At 50.6% G+C, this 13,592-nt stretch overlaps 4 protein-coding genes across 4 annotated transcripts; all 4 read right to left on the bottom strand.

Moving 5' to 3' along the window:
- Positions 1 to 81: 81 nt before the first annotated feature.
- DACRYDRAFT_112292 (uncharacterized protein) lies at positions 82 to 542 on the bottom strand (the record flags this gene model as incomplete). The annotated part of the gene is made up of 2 exons (XM_040769387.1): positions 82 to 214; positions 268 to 542. 2 exons carry the CDS (start codon positions 540 to 542, stop codon positions 82 to 84), a joined length of 408 nt encoding a protein of 135 aa, XP_040623851.1.
- Positions 543 to 3,340: 2,798 nt separating this feature from the next.
- Positions 3,341 to 8,788, bottom strand: DACRYDRAFT_25392 (uncharacterized protein). The gene is made up of 10 exons (XM_040774142.1): positions 8,430 to 8,788; positions 8,315 to 8,371; positions 8,230 to 8,265; positions 7,261 to 8,178; positions 5,890 to 7,211; positions 5,821 to 5,838; positions 5,263 to 5,771; positions 3,932 to 5,213; positions 3,808 to 3,882; positions 3,341 to 3,753 (listed from the first exon to the last, which is right to left on the bottom strand). The coding sequence occupies exons 1-10, from the start codon at positions 8,664 to 8,666 to the stop codon at positions 3,348 to 3,350; spliced, it is 4,860 nt and encodes a 1,619-aa protein (XP_040623850.1). The 5' UTR covers positions 8,667 to 8,788; the 3' UTR covers positions 3,341 to 3,347.
- Positions 8,789 to 10,011: 1,223 nt separating this feature from the next.
- On the bottom strand, positions 10,012 to 11,371 carry DACRYDRAFT_25390 (3-hydroxybutyryl-CoA dehydrogenase). Its single transcript, XM_040774141.1, has 8 exons — positions 11,086 to 11,371; positions 10,835 to 11,014; positions 10,700 to 10,784; positions 10,560 to 10,648; positions 10,443 to 10,503; positions 10,368 to 10,389; positions 10,194 to 10,314; positions 10,012 to 10,137 (listed from the first exon to the last, which is right to left on the bottom strand). The coding sequence occupies exons 1-8, from the start codon at positions 11,362 to 11,364 to the stop codon at positions 10,111 to 10,113; spliced, it is 864 nt and encodes a 287-aa protein (XP_040623849.1). The 5' UTR covers positions 11,365 to 11,371; the 3' UTR covers positions 10,012 to 10,110.
- Positions 11,372 to 11,624: 253 nt separating this feature from the next.
- Positions 11,625 to 12,531, bottom strand: DACRYDRAFT_119763 (uncharacterized protein; the record flags this gene model as incomplete). The annotated part of the gene is made up of 3 exons (XM_040770858.1): positions 11,625 to 11,978; positions 12,032 to 12,051; positions 12,102 to 12,531. The coding sequence occupies 3 exons, from the start codon at positions 12,529 to 12,531 to the stop codon at positions 11,625 to 11,627; spliced, it is 804 nt and encodes a 267-aa protein (XP_040623848.1).
- Positions 12,532 to 13,592: the final 1,061 nt, after the last annotated feature.

The following is a 13,592-nucleotide window of genomic DNA, read 5'->3' as shown; positions in this document are numbered from 1 at the left end:
GCAAAGAAGACTGTAGAGAAACTATGCTCAATTGGAATGAACGAGGAAGGTTATTAATGACTCGCGAATTAGGTGGAGGAGTCAATGGTGTTGCCAATCAAGACAAAACATTGTCGGGGCAGGGCAGGGAAGGCAGGTGGGAGGAGGGGTGGGAGGAGGGGCAGCAACCAGAGCCTCAACAGTCGACGCATGCTGAGAGCTGTCACTTCCGGCGCTAGACCATTTGCAATTAGAAGAGAAGCAGTTACGAGGAGGCATGGAACATACCGCGTGATTGCTAATCCAGGCGGAGGCGAAGGCGCGGGGAGTGTGAGCGACCAGGCGTTGTCCACGGTGAGGAATGTCCCCAATCCAGTGTGCGGGAGGTGCGGGAGGTGCGGGAGGTGCGGGAAGTGGGGAAAGGGGAGGAGATGGGCAGCGGGGACGATCAGAATAGCTATGGCGAGAAAGGAGAACGCACATGCGCGCATTTGTTGAAGGCAGGAGGGCAGAGTCGAGCACTCCTGGGCTTGGCCGTCAGCGTGACGCCGAGGTGAAGACATCGAATGTGTGCATACGAAGAGGCGGAGTGTGCCCGAACTCTTCTTAAAACAATGGAAGTGATCGGAGAAGGTGCCTGAAGAAGAGGAAGGACGGGGCGCACCGGTGGACCTTGATCGCACTCGACTCGAAAATGTGTGTCGGTGACGACGACGGAGAGGTATTTCGTTTCGAAGTATGTCGCCACGATATCCTAACACAAGGGATCGATCAAAGATCATACAAGGTTCGAGGTGCTTATCGTGTGAGCGTTATCTCATTCGAATGGTGAATGTTGTGTAGGACATGGCGGGGAGGACATGGACCAGACGCAGGAACACCGGGGAACCCTGATCAGCAAGAACGATAATACAGATTGACAATAACTCACAAAGAAGAGAGGGTTGTGATTGAGACTGACAATATAGATGAAACGATGTTGATGGATGGCAACGGTGGCCAAGAAGTCTGTATAACAGCCAAGACGGTCGACGCATCGGAGAATTGTCATCAAGCCGGCCGACCCTAGACCCGTAGTCAACAGACCAGCATGAGTTACGAAGAGTAAATGAAACGCACCGTACAAATAGTAGGATGGGTATAGGTTGGGGAGGGCGAGCTCAGTCGGTGAGCCCGTTGGGTGTGCGTGATGGGCATGGGCCCGGTGATGGATGGCCCCGCGGTGTGCCGTTGGGTAAGGTTTGATCAGCAGCGATACGGTAGGGGAGGAAGAACATTAATAAAGAGAGGAAGCACTGCTGTGGGCTAATGTTAGAGCGAAGGCGACGAAGGGGGAGAGGTTGGATACATCGGGAAATTGCGGAATGCCCTCAAACGATTCTAAAGAAAGTAAAGTGAGAGGAGAGGGTGCCAAGTGGAGGAAGGGGAAGGAGGCAACTCACCCATTGACCTCAACCGCGTTTGAATGGCGGACGCCGTGTCGGAGCTGTCGCTGATGAAGACGGAGACGGTATTTCATGCCACGATGTGTTGCAGGGCCGTCCTAAAGCGAGGAGATTGTTTAGAAAGTAACCCAATGGGGAAAGAGGAATTCAAGGAGCGCACCAGTTCAACGTCATCGCGCACGAAGCACTGGTTGGGCGTAGGGTTCACTGTCGTGGAGGAGCACGCTGGCAACAAGGAAGACGTCAAGTGATTTTTCATTGGTTGGAATGAACGGGACAGGTTGTTAATCACTCACAAAGAAGAGGGAGGAGCCAGTGGGGTTCCTAATATAGACGAAACGTTCTCCAAAAGGGCCAGGGCCAGGGAAGTCGGAGCAGCAGGACCTTCATGAGTTGGCGTACGCTGCGAGTTCGACTCTGCAAGACTAATCATACTTAGAGGGAAGCGATACAATGAGGCACACAGAACGTACCGCGTGGTTCATAGTGTGGAGAGCGGAGTCGAAGTTGACTAGGGTGCATGGGGGACGAGGGGTTCAGAACGTTATCCCCCATCCATAGTAGTGGGGATCCGAGTGGGATTAAGGGAATGATCAGAAAAGGTACAGAGAGGAAGAAGAAGATACGTACACTTGTTGAAGGGAAGAAGGCAGAGTCAAGGACTTTCCATGGGTTCCCTGCTCGAATAAATGTCGACGAGGGGAAGACGTTACGCATACGTGCATCAGCCGGGGTGTCCTGAAACCCTTCTATAGAAGTGAGTCGATCAGTAGTAAAGGTGCTAGAGGCGGGAAGGAAGGAACGCAGGGGTTGATTGACCTTGATCCGGGAGGACGTCGACCAGACGGAGGACCGTCGGCAAACCATTGCGACTTCCTTGTGACCATGCCGAGCGACCTAAAACCAATCGTCACCAGAGGAGCATAGGACACAAAAAGAGGTATTAAATGCGCCTTATAAGTGGTAGGGTGGGTATGCGATAGAGTGGCTGAGCTGAGGATATAGGACGCGTGCGGCGTGTATACTGCGACGCGCCGGAGGGGGTGGGTGCACCGGTCCCCCCCAGCAGTGCGGATTGTGTGAGGAGTGATCAGAAGTGGTACCGAAGGGGGAAAGAACGTCCTTACACTTAATAAATAAATGAAGGTTGAGGTCAGAGTGAAGCAGAGGACGGTTGCGGTCGTTGGACGCGTACACGGAAGAGTCAGCACATTGACACAGAAAGGAGGATGGGAGCGGCACAGGAGTAAGCAGGTGTTCGGTGACATCCAGAAGGCTGTATACCGTAGATTGTATCCACTTCAAGAGCAGAAGTGTATTCGGTGGTGGGTGGGAGAGGAGAGGGGAAGGGGGGCATGAACAGGGCTAAGCAAGAGCTCGAGAGTTATATATGCGTTGGTGTTTAAGAGCCGCATCCGGTTCAATTCGCGTCTGAGTCGCGACAGGATCGCGTTTCGATCGTAATGAGTCCCGGGGAAGTCCCGATCTGGAACTGTTTTTATGCTTTGTCTTCAACTGGTATATATATTGCATATATGGGGCATCTAAGTCAAGCATCGAGTTGGAATGTAGACCAAGTTGCGGCTAGATAGGGTCCATACTACATTTGGGGCGTGGAGGAAACACGTGCTGGCACGTGCCAGCAAACATACAGAGATTCCGTTCAGGCCACCACAAAGGAACCTCCATGCCAAGTATGATCCCCTGAAATGCTCGAAGTAAACTTGTTTTTTTTCCCTTGTAGCAACAGCCATTCGTCAAGATGGAGACAGATTCAGCTCGCCAAAGGTTGAGAAGAAAGGCATTTATACGCCGTCACCAACGGCAAAACCTCTCTACCGCCCATGAGCAACCCCAAACCCATTACTCCTTCATGGTCGGGCTGTAGAAGGTACAAATGCTATATTAAATGATATTACATCGCTATGACAACCCGAAATACTCCCACTCGCGCTCCACAAACGCGACCATATAATCGATAGTCGTACCTCCGACATCTTCCTCCTCTTCAGGCCCTAGTGCACCACTATCCTCAAATGGCACATTCGTACGGCTGATTCGATCATCAAAATCGGCTGCATCCTCCTTCTCTTCGTTCAAGGCGATGCGCGCGGCCTCCGCGTCCGCTTGATCCTCCACCTGCGCCAAAGCCTGCTCCATCTGCAAGTCGTCCACTAAGATCCTGCGCCAATCGAAATCGCCCTGCCGTATTACCACATCGTCCAGGGTTCGCTTGTGGTTAGCGGTTAGCAGCATGTTCTCTTCTATTGTGTGTTTCGTAATGAAGCGATATATGTGCACGTCTCTAGTCTGTCCAATACGATGTGCACTAAAATGAGCCGTGCTCAGCTATCAGATCGACATCGTCAGTTCGCAAACGCACCGGTCTTCACATTGACGGTCCATGGCGGGATTGAAGTCACTGTCGTAGAAAATGACGGTGTCCGCTCCGGTCAAGCTAGCCATAAGAGGTCAGACAATATCAGAATACCTCTTGATTCCCTTACTTGATTCCAACTCCGCCGGATCGGCTGGATGCAATGAAGGCGAATATCCGAGCATCCGCATTAAATCTTTCCGTCACAAGTTGGCGCTGCTCGATCTTGGTAGCACCGTCAAGCCGCAGGTAACGATAGCCGTGTAAGTTGAGAAAAATTTCCAGGATATCCAGGACCTTTGTCATTTGAGTGAAAATAAGGACGCGATGGTTTCCGGCTTTCCGTTCCCGCAAAAGAACGTCGAGCTCCTGCAATTTCCCACAATCGTACTGAAGTAAACGAGCCTCAGGGAAAGCGATCTGAAGCTTTACACTGACATCATGTAGCGTGTCGAAAGCGGGTTCAGCTAAATCCGGGTGTTCTTCCAGTTGTACACCCGGCAGTGCGATACGGGGCAGATCAAGCGCGACAGCTGCTGGGGTGACGAACGCGAACTGGTCGATGGATTTGGCTAATGAACAAACACGCTGGTGATATGACTGCACAGCAGCATGAACTCGGTCCAGTTTCTTCAGCAAAAAGCGCCTGTTGAGCTCAGCTTCTTCAAGGGGTACCACCTGGTAGTGCATCTTCCGGACTTGACGGAGGAGCTCGAAGCCATAGACAGGGTGTTGGGTACAACGACGCGAATTCAGGTAACCGATATGTTGCCAACGTGCTCGTGTGGCTTCGCGCTCCTGCCACTCGATGTGCTTGTTAAAAGCCTCCATGCCGACTATGTCGTGGGGCGGGGGCTCCTCTGGAAGATCAGCGATGAAGGGCAGCTTGGAGGTTGCATCCAAGAGACACATGTCATGACAAGCGTGCGCTGAAATGTTTTCATTGTGGGTAAAGACGAGCCCGGTAACCTTGAGATCCACTGGCTGGAACTCCTCTTCGGCGAACATTCTACGTCGAATTAGAAGCTCTTTGATTTCGAAGTCGGCTATGGCAGATCTTGATTTACCCATAGCGAATGAGGTCAGGATTGGCCGAACTTCGAAGAGATCTGGATGATTACAAATTTTGCGCAGCTGCATCAACAAGTTCACCACGCTGAGGAAACTGCCCGTGGCGAGTGTCTCGCGTGTGCTTGCCCGTTGCATAAACTCGTCGTACAGAAGTCGCTGACGCTTGGACAGACGGCACTCAACGATATGTTCGTACTTCGCAGGCAGCTGCTTCTCTACTTCACTTTTCATGCGCCGGAGGATATAAGGGCGTAGAAGAGTATGGAGCTTGTTCACGGTCTCCAGTGTCTCGTCGTCCAATTGCGCACCATCAGTATTGCTGATTGCCTTGTCCATAGGATCTGTTCAAAGCTCAGAAGCGACCTGCTTCGGAGGAGAAAACGGACTCACTTGAGAACCATTCAGCAAATTGCTTCTGTCCAGCAAACGTTCCCGCGCTGAATTCCTCAGATAAACCACTAGGCATTAAGAAATACAACAACGACCAAAGCTCCATGAGATTATTCTGCAAAGGGGTTCCGGTGAGAAGTAAACGGCGTTGAGAGTGGAAACCGAGCAGGGTCTGCCATCTCTGTGAACGGAAGTTCTTGATATTGTGTGCTTCATCCAGAATCATGTAACGCCATTGCTTTCGGCGAAATATGTGCTGATCGGCTAGTACCAATTGATACGAAGTGATACAGACGTTGAAATGGAACTCCGTGTTCCAGCCGTGACGTTTCTCCCTGCGCTCTTTGATGCTCCCGTAGTAGGTGAGAATCTTGAACCCTGGCAAGAATCGCTTGAACTCCATCTCCCAATTGAGCAAGACGCTGGTGGGAACGATGATCAAGTGAGGTCCCCATATCCCGCGATCGCAAGCTAGATGCGCCAAAAGAGCAATAGTTTGGATTGTTTTCCTACATGGACCATTTCAGTGAATGTCAAAGAAGCAATGAATGAACTTACCCTAGACCCATTTCGTCCCTGGAACAGAACGGTGAGCGTGACGGTGCGGAAGAAGCTGAATTGACCTACGCGAGGATTCCATTCAGTCCGTTGTTGTACAGGCTAACAAGCCATTCTAAGCCAGCATGCTGGTACGGTCGAAGTGCACCTCGCAATAGAAAGGGCGGTCGAATTCTCCCGTCCACAGCTTTGTCAATACTCGACTCTGCTTCTGAAGCTTCTTCCATTTCTTCGTCCTTTGCAGAGATAGATTCCTCAGCCGCGTCAGTTCTGTCCCCCATAGAGGCTAAAGCAGCCGGGTGGGCTTCCTCATGGAAATGCACAGTGTGTACAGTAGTCGAACTTTCTGACGCAACTGAGTCCTCTGGGACCACCTGTTTCACGGTGGATGAACCCGTTGATGATAGTGCCTCGACGGTACGGTCCTCCAAGAGAAACATCTTGCCATTCTCGGCTGTCAGGGCGGTCATTTGTCCTTCAGCAGTGTCGAAGTCACCGCAATGATCGGAATTGACATCATCTTCTAAGACAGTATATCCATATTGACGTAGGAGAGCTTCGATAGGGATGTCTGCGTCTTGCTGAAGGCCTCCAATCTCCTCATCACTATCATCATTCTTGTTGTCCTCCTCTTCCATGGCGTGCTCCATTTCGCGGTCCTGCTCCTCAATATCGCTGCTAACTTCCATGTTGAAGTCGCCATCATCTTCCTCGTGAAGTACAAGTGCAGGAGAAACCGGTTCAGCCTGAACACGACCATTGAGGGGATTTGCGAGGTTCGCGGTGGCAATATTTTGTTGACCATCGTTTTGGAAATGTGTCTGTTTCCATTCTTCAAACGTGTCCAGATTTGCCAATGTAGGCTCGTCACTGCGTCGCGGAGGGCGGCGCCATCCATGACTCTTCAAGACAATAGTTTTCGCATCGCTGTTTACCATTTCCGTTGATGGGGAGATGAAACCGTCACCGGCCTGTAAGTGATTCGTATGAACTCTTGCAAGAGCGGGGCCTTCAACATGTTCTGGGATGCTGTGGTCTGTCTCATCATCCACATATTGACCATCACCATCTGTATCTTCCAATTGCTCGTGCGGTTCTTCAGGAGAGTGATCTTCAGCCATTTCTCCGTCTGACTGCACTTCTTCGTTCGTGTCCTCGTCGTCGGTATCCCCATCCACATCGGACCCATAATTTGTTCCTTCTTCAGACTGAGATGATGAATCGGTCCAGGATGCCGGTGTGCTGGCTGAACCAGAACGACCACCTCTGGTGAGATCCATCTGTTGGGCTTCCAGCACCTGAGTCGATTGTTCGAGGATTGCATTCAGCTGTTTCTTCCCCTGTCGTGCAAGCTCCTCCTTCTCCAAGACAGATCTTACTTCACGGACATGCTGAAGCAGATCAGAACGATTCAGCAATAATCAAATATCCCAGACGTACGTTGATAGCCTCCCGCCACTTTTTTATCACTTCTCGTACAATAAACTTCGCCAAAGCACGTAGCCGTTTCTCTTCTCCCAAGCGTTCTCGCTCCTCCGTCTGCGCAATCCGGTCGAAGTGCGCAGCCACTGCTCTCGAAATGCGCCTGGTGACGTTCTGCTTTGCCCTGAGCTCGTCCTGCATTCGCTTCATCTGGATGGCAGCGTGAGAGATAACCACATCCCAGTGAGAGAGCGGCCTCTTGGCTTCAAATGAGACAGGCGCGGCCACAGGACGTTCCGGTTGTGCACGTAATCGTCCTTTAGCTTGAAGAGCTGTGATTCGATCATACAAGATGGCATCACGACTCGCAGAAGCTTCGAGTTCAGATACGGTGACCTCCTCGTCCCCGACAGTGAAATACGAGTCCAAATAGTCGTCCACCGATCTGGCAAATTTCGGTCTGGATGGTTTTTGGTCTGGGTTTGTATATTCTGCGGGGGGCAATTTGACAGTAAAGCGTATTCGTTTGACTTTCGCGAAAGTGGAGTTGAGTTCGATGGGACGCGGTCGTTTCAGAGGCCGAACTAATGGCAAGGTCGGTCCTTCGGAAGACGTCGAGAGAGCGTGGTTTGACAGTGGGGACGAAAGCGCTAAATCATGGGGTTGGTGGCGAGAAGAAAGACGTCGTAACTCGTGACCGTTGGCAAAATCGTCTGTAGCATGACGAGCATGTGTGCCTCGATTATTGGTCAGCCCAGTCGGCGCTGACAGTTCCGAGCTTTCGAGCTCCGCTGCTGTCCCATTGCTTTTGGACGAACGAGAGGAAGACATTGATGTCAGAGCGGCTAGCAATTCGGCGCCTTCAGATGCTCGATGCCTCGTACTACGGGGGGGATTCGAAGGAATTGCGTTCAGTAAATTGAATTGGGATTCGAACTGTGAGTGAATCAGCAGCCGGTATAGGAACGCATAGATGTCGTGACTGACTTCGTGATACACGCTGCTCTTGTCTTGCTTGGCGTCCTGGACAAATGTGTCAGCACTAGCACACAAGTCAATGATGAGGACCCACCTCTGGCTCATAGCCGACCATCGTTACAAAGTTTTCTAGGTGAAACGCCTCGCGCACCTTTTCAGTCTCATGTAAGTTATACCACGAGAGCTCGCTTAACATATTTTGAGCGCACCAATGCGTCGTGCTCTCCGAAGACAATCCTCAAATTGTTTTGCCTCTCTCGGATGAGCACTTGACGTCTATTCTCGATCGGGTTACTTGACAGGTGATGGTGAGAATACAGAAATGCATTGAAATCCGGGCTTGGTGCATCTGCCCGAGTGGGCTGTAGTCGGCTGGAATTGCGTCTCTTGGTCTGCGCAGAAGACGCGGTTTGTGATGATGGTTGACGTATGTTACGACCTGACATCTTCGCCCTGACCCGACGCGCCCATTTCGCACGCGGACCTAAAATGTGATTCTGTCAATCGCACCCCTCTCGCCTCGATCTTGACCGTGCTTCTGAATCCTCTGCGCTCAAACTAATGTTTTCTCCTGAGATCTGACGATATTTTGACGGAGTCAAGGTGACCATTCGAGTTAAAGTAGACGGGTGGGCTACATCTGCTCGCGCCTGAATCGTGGTGTGACATGCCAAGCGCCTCTTGTCTGCGTACACTAACTGCCTACAACTTCCATTCATGAGTTGTTCAGCGTGTCCTACTTGAGCTCAACACTCGGATCATCTCTGGCAGCAATGAACTCCAGTAAACCTCCTATAATAAAAGGCCTTGTTTAATCCAAGGAAGTCGGTCTGACAAATTGGGGAGGTCTCGGAAGCTTTTTCTAGTCATCGATTTACAAATTCTGCTCGCGTGTTCATATTGACATAATTGCTACAATACCCAGCCCGTGTAATTTGCCAACTGCCATGCCTGGCTTTGAGTCAGTCTAATTCAATGACGATACAGACTTGGTTCTGTCCGCCTCACCAATAGAAGGGGGCAGGAATCCTATGTTGGTCAAGTTCCTGGATTCTGGTCGCCTACCCGCCGGCTGTTTCAGTTATTGCAAGTCCTTCATCCAGCTTTTTGGGAGCTCTCCATTCGCGCCCTTAGAGGTGGTCGCCGATACGACTCGGCGAAACATTCAACTGCCATCCCAGGAGCTCGAAACACCTTTCTACACTGATCTAAACTCCGGGGACAACCTTCCTGTTTGTGACTCTACAGGTGGAAGGAGTCTAAATTGCAGGGCTGACTGCACGTTCTCTTTGCGCCTATTAAAAGACATTTTTATGATTGTTGGAGCCTTCAGACATGGAGTGTTGGAAGTTATAAGAACAGCTGTCCCTCCCGTGCGAGGATCGCCTTGCCAAACGTCATCAATGACATGCAAATAAGAGCATCCCACGATCCACTTATAATCGTGACACCCACATGAGATGTTGATATCTCCCTCTGGTGCTTTGCCGTCCTCGAGCGCGCTCAAATTATCCGTTAAGCATGGATCTGCATTCGACATACTACCATCTGTGGATCAGAGTCGTGATACCCCCGGATGGCATTGAACTTTCCGGTGTTCCAAGGAAAGAAAGCAGCAATGGAATGCTTTCTATATAAGAACCGATCAATAGCAATCTTCCAGCAACAGCCCAATGTCAATTGCAATCATGGTTGGCCGTCAGACGAACGCCTATCTGTTTCTCACAATCCTTCTCGCTGGCATTCTTGGTGTCCAACCAATTTTAGGTCATCTTCGACGGCACCGGACATGGAACCATCATCCAAGAGGCCCGGATTAAGTTCACACCAGAGATAGGAAGAAGCGGGAGTTAACCACCGGATGCGCTTATACGTATCCCTATCTGCCTTCTAATACTCGTAGAAGCCTTTGCCTGCCTTGCTGATTGTCAGAAATACTGGTCAATAAAGGTCATCGAAACAGCGGAGCATACCTTGCGACCCACCCATCCCGCATCAACCATGCGACCAAGGAGTACGCTAGGTCGGTATTTATCGTCCCCCGTTTCTCTGTGCAAAGTCTGTTGTATGGCCAAGCAAGTATCCAACCCAATGCTGAAATGTATTTTGGAATACAGAAAACAACATCAATCATGAAGAGAACTTACAAGTCAGCCAATTGCAGAGGTCCTGACGGGCTTGAAATAAGTAAATGGTCAATCCAAGCAACAGTGTCATCATACCCATTGGGTGAGCCATCCCAAGTCTTAGAGTCTTGTCAATGTCCTCCTTTGTTGCAACACCCTTGATGTCAAGTCCTGTCAATGAAGTCGTCAACAACACACGAAACAGAAACCGACCTTTTCTAGGCACATGATCGCCTCATTCAGGAACGGCATCAACAACGCATTTGACACAAATCCCGGTACGTCAGCTGACTGAGTAACCTCTGAAGAAGGTATTCGTAGCTCTCAAAAAGATACTCGGCTGAATCGCATACCTTTTCCGCAAGCTTCTGCAAAGCTTTGTGCCCTGCTGAGCGTGCTGGGGCTTGTTTGCAGGCCTGCAATTAACTCGACCAATTTCTGAATCATGTTCTCAAGAAGACCACCGATAAGAGTTTGTCAGGACTCACCATTACGGGAACTGGATTGAAGAAATGTAATCCGACCACCATCTCGGGTCGGGCAACAGAGGCAGCGATCTTTGTAATGGAAATGGAGGAAGTGTTCGTGGCGAGAACCGAAGATGGCGCACAGATCTGTGACAGTGCCGAAAAAATGCTCTGTTTGACTAGCAGATTCTCTGCGGCTGCCTATGAAAGTGAATATGGCGAATAACTAATGAGAACTGTCCAGCTGTGCTTGGAACACTCTGGCGACGCACCTCGACTACAAGGTCGCAATCCTTCAGTTTGTCCAAGGCAGAAACAACGGAGATACGCGAGTGCACATCTTTGCTTTCATCTGTGGAGATCCTTCCTTTATGGACGTCTTTCGCTAACAGAGAAGCAACAAGTTTTAATCCTCCTTCGATTTGTTGAGAGGATTTGTCGAACACCTTGACTGGCAACGCAGCTCTAGATGCGGCCGTCAGGGCAATGCCCATGCCCATTTGACCGGCTCCGACAATGCCTACGGTGCGAATTGCTAGATGACCAGCCATGAGACGCTGCACAGGTGGATATTAGTGGATTGAAAGAAAGTATGTAGCATACAAGGGCCAGTGCCAAGGGTCACATGCTTTAGCTTGCTTCCGCTGAACTCCCCGAGAATGTGATACTGCATATATGTCAAGGGGTTGGAGGTTGCTCCGGCATTTCTCTGATAAAGTCCGTAATTGACATTACTTCCCGCAACGCGTGCGGTTATCAAGAGTAGCGAATGACATGCATTACATACTGGGTCGCCTGACTGGCAATTTCATCATCTCCACGGTGCGCGTCCACCACGATCCGCGCCGGTCCCCTCTCCATCTTCGCCTGATGATTGGGAATCGTCAGCTTCTTCGCTTTGGTCCGCAACATCTTCATTCTCTGACCAATTGTTCATAAGAATCGGATGCTCCGCGGTCCTTGCGGGGGAACCATCTCTCTGAAGTCTCTTGGACGACTCTTCGGACGGAGGTTGACCTGCGGCACTGGCGGAAGAATCTTGTCTTGCATAGGGCGGCGTCAAGTTGGGTATGAACTCGGCAAGGGTCTGCACGATCAGTCGGTGGTCATCGTCATGCGTTAACCCAGCGATGGCAATCGCACCGAACGGAGCAGCAGGTGCGTTCTGTTCAGGAAAGTATTCAGACCAAGCATCTCGTAGAGGATTCTTAGACAAACTCTGAGATAGACAGGAAACCCTGTTCCTGATATCAGCATAGCGACGAGATATTCACCGTTACGAACGCACCTCCACCAACAACTGCGTATTGCGGCCAACTCAATCCCGCCTCTTCGGGACCTTTTCCCGTCGCAAGCATTCGACACTCGATGAAGGCAGAGGAATGTCCAAAGCGACGGACAGTGTTTGTTTTGGCAGCCGCCCATGTAGCAAGATCTGCAGCGTCTGGTGGGTCGCCTCCTGCCACACATTGGAATAATACCGCGCCAGAAAACGTGGAAATCGATATGACAATGGGATTGCGTAGTGCACTAGATGCGGACAAAGATATATGCTTTGCACGTAAAGCGAGTCCTAGATCGAATGCAACGGCGGCCGTAAAGTAAGGGAAGCGGTGTTCCCTCTCCTCTTTCAAATAGCTGGCTAGCTTCTCCAAATATATGCTCGGCGAAAGTCGAGGGCGTCCTGGCTGCTCGGTGTAGATGGTCTGTTCAGACATTACTGCTCGAGTAAGTGGTTTCGGTGGATAAGAAGTGTCATGTATGCATGAGAGATCCGTGTAGGTGGGGGTGGATCCAGGAGCAGAAGATGGAGGAGAACAACCAATGCTGTTGGGTGACAATCACATGATGGGTAAAGAAGCTGTTCCCGAATGAGCATGCAATCGGCCAAAGAGAATAGTAGGGGCGCCGCGGCCATTGGCGGGGGGGCGAACAGGAGGGTTGATGGTGGTCCGTAGAAGATTCAGCCGGTGGACAGAACGATGGCAGAGAAGACTGATAGATTTGGTTCTCGTAAATGGGGTCCAGCCGCGGCCAAAGCGAGTGGTGAGAATGACAGAGCCAATGTTGCCTTATGGGCTTGCATGCCAGATCATCTGCGTGGTGCGGACTGCTGGCCTTTACTATGTCCATGCCACGGAAAAGACCAACACAGGGTAGGAGAAGGGGAACCGACGGGGCAGAGAACCACAAGGTAAGCACGTGGCTCCAACACCATCCTCGGCATTCTCACCGCCCCGCCCCGACCTGTCCCTCCGGAGCATATGCATTTGCTTTGCCACCTGTCCTTCTCCACAGTGAGATTGATATAGGTGATTCACACAGAGTCAGGGGTCGAAGTCGGGGCACATCAGTGCGGTAGAATCCTTACCGGAGTAGGAGACTCAACTCCTGATATCCAATCGGGTTAAATTGGAGACACGCGGTTATGCTTGATAGGATAGTGAGGGAATCGTTAGTTGGAATGAAGGTTGGAAAGCACTGTGTGGGTGTAGATAACGTAGATTATCAGTTGGCGGATCAAATGGGTTAGCGGGTCACCATATAAAACATAGTAACTTTCGGTCCTGATTACACCACAACACACTTAAAAATGCCCTTGTACTTTTGGACTCACTATATAACTATGAGGCAGGCTACCTCTCAGTGGTATTCAATATCTCAAAAATAGCCATCTTTCTGTCATACTGTGCTTGGGCTCCAAATTTGCTTCCGTTTTTCCAGTTCGGTGCAATAACAATTATTTGAGCATTTTCAAACAGTGAGCAATGAAGCCCTG

The sequence above is a fragment of the Dacryopinax primogenitus genome (assembly GCF_000292625.1).
Source record: "Dacryopinax primogenitus strain DJM-731 SS1 chromosome Unknown DACRYscaffold_25, whole genome shotgun sequence".
In the NCBI taxonomy this organism is placed as follows: Eukaryota; Fungi; Basidiomycota; class Dacrymycetes; order Dacrymycetales; family Dacrymycetaceae; genus Dacryopinax; species Dacryopinax primogenitus.
Note: the sequence above shows the minus strand (reverse complement) of the source record. Positions and strands in the feature narration are given on the sequence as shown.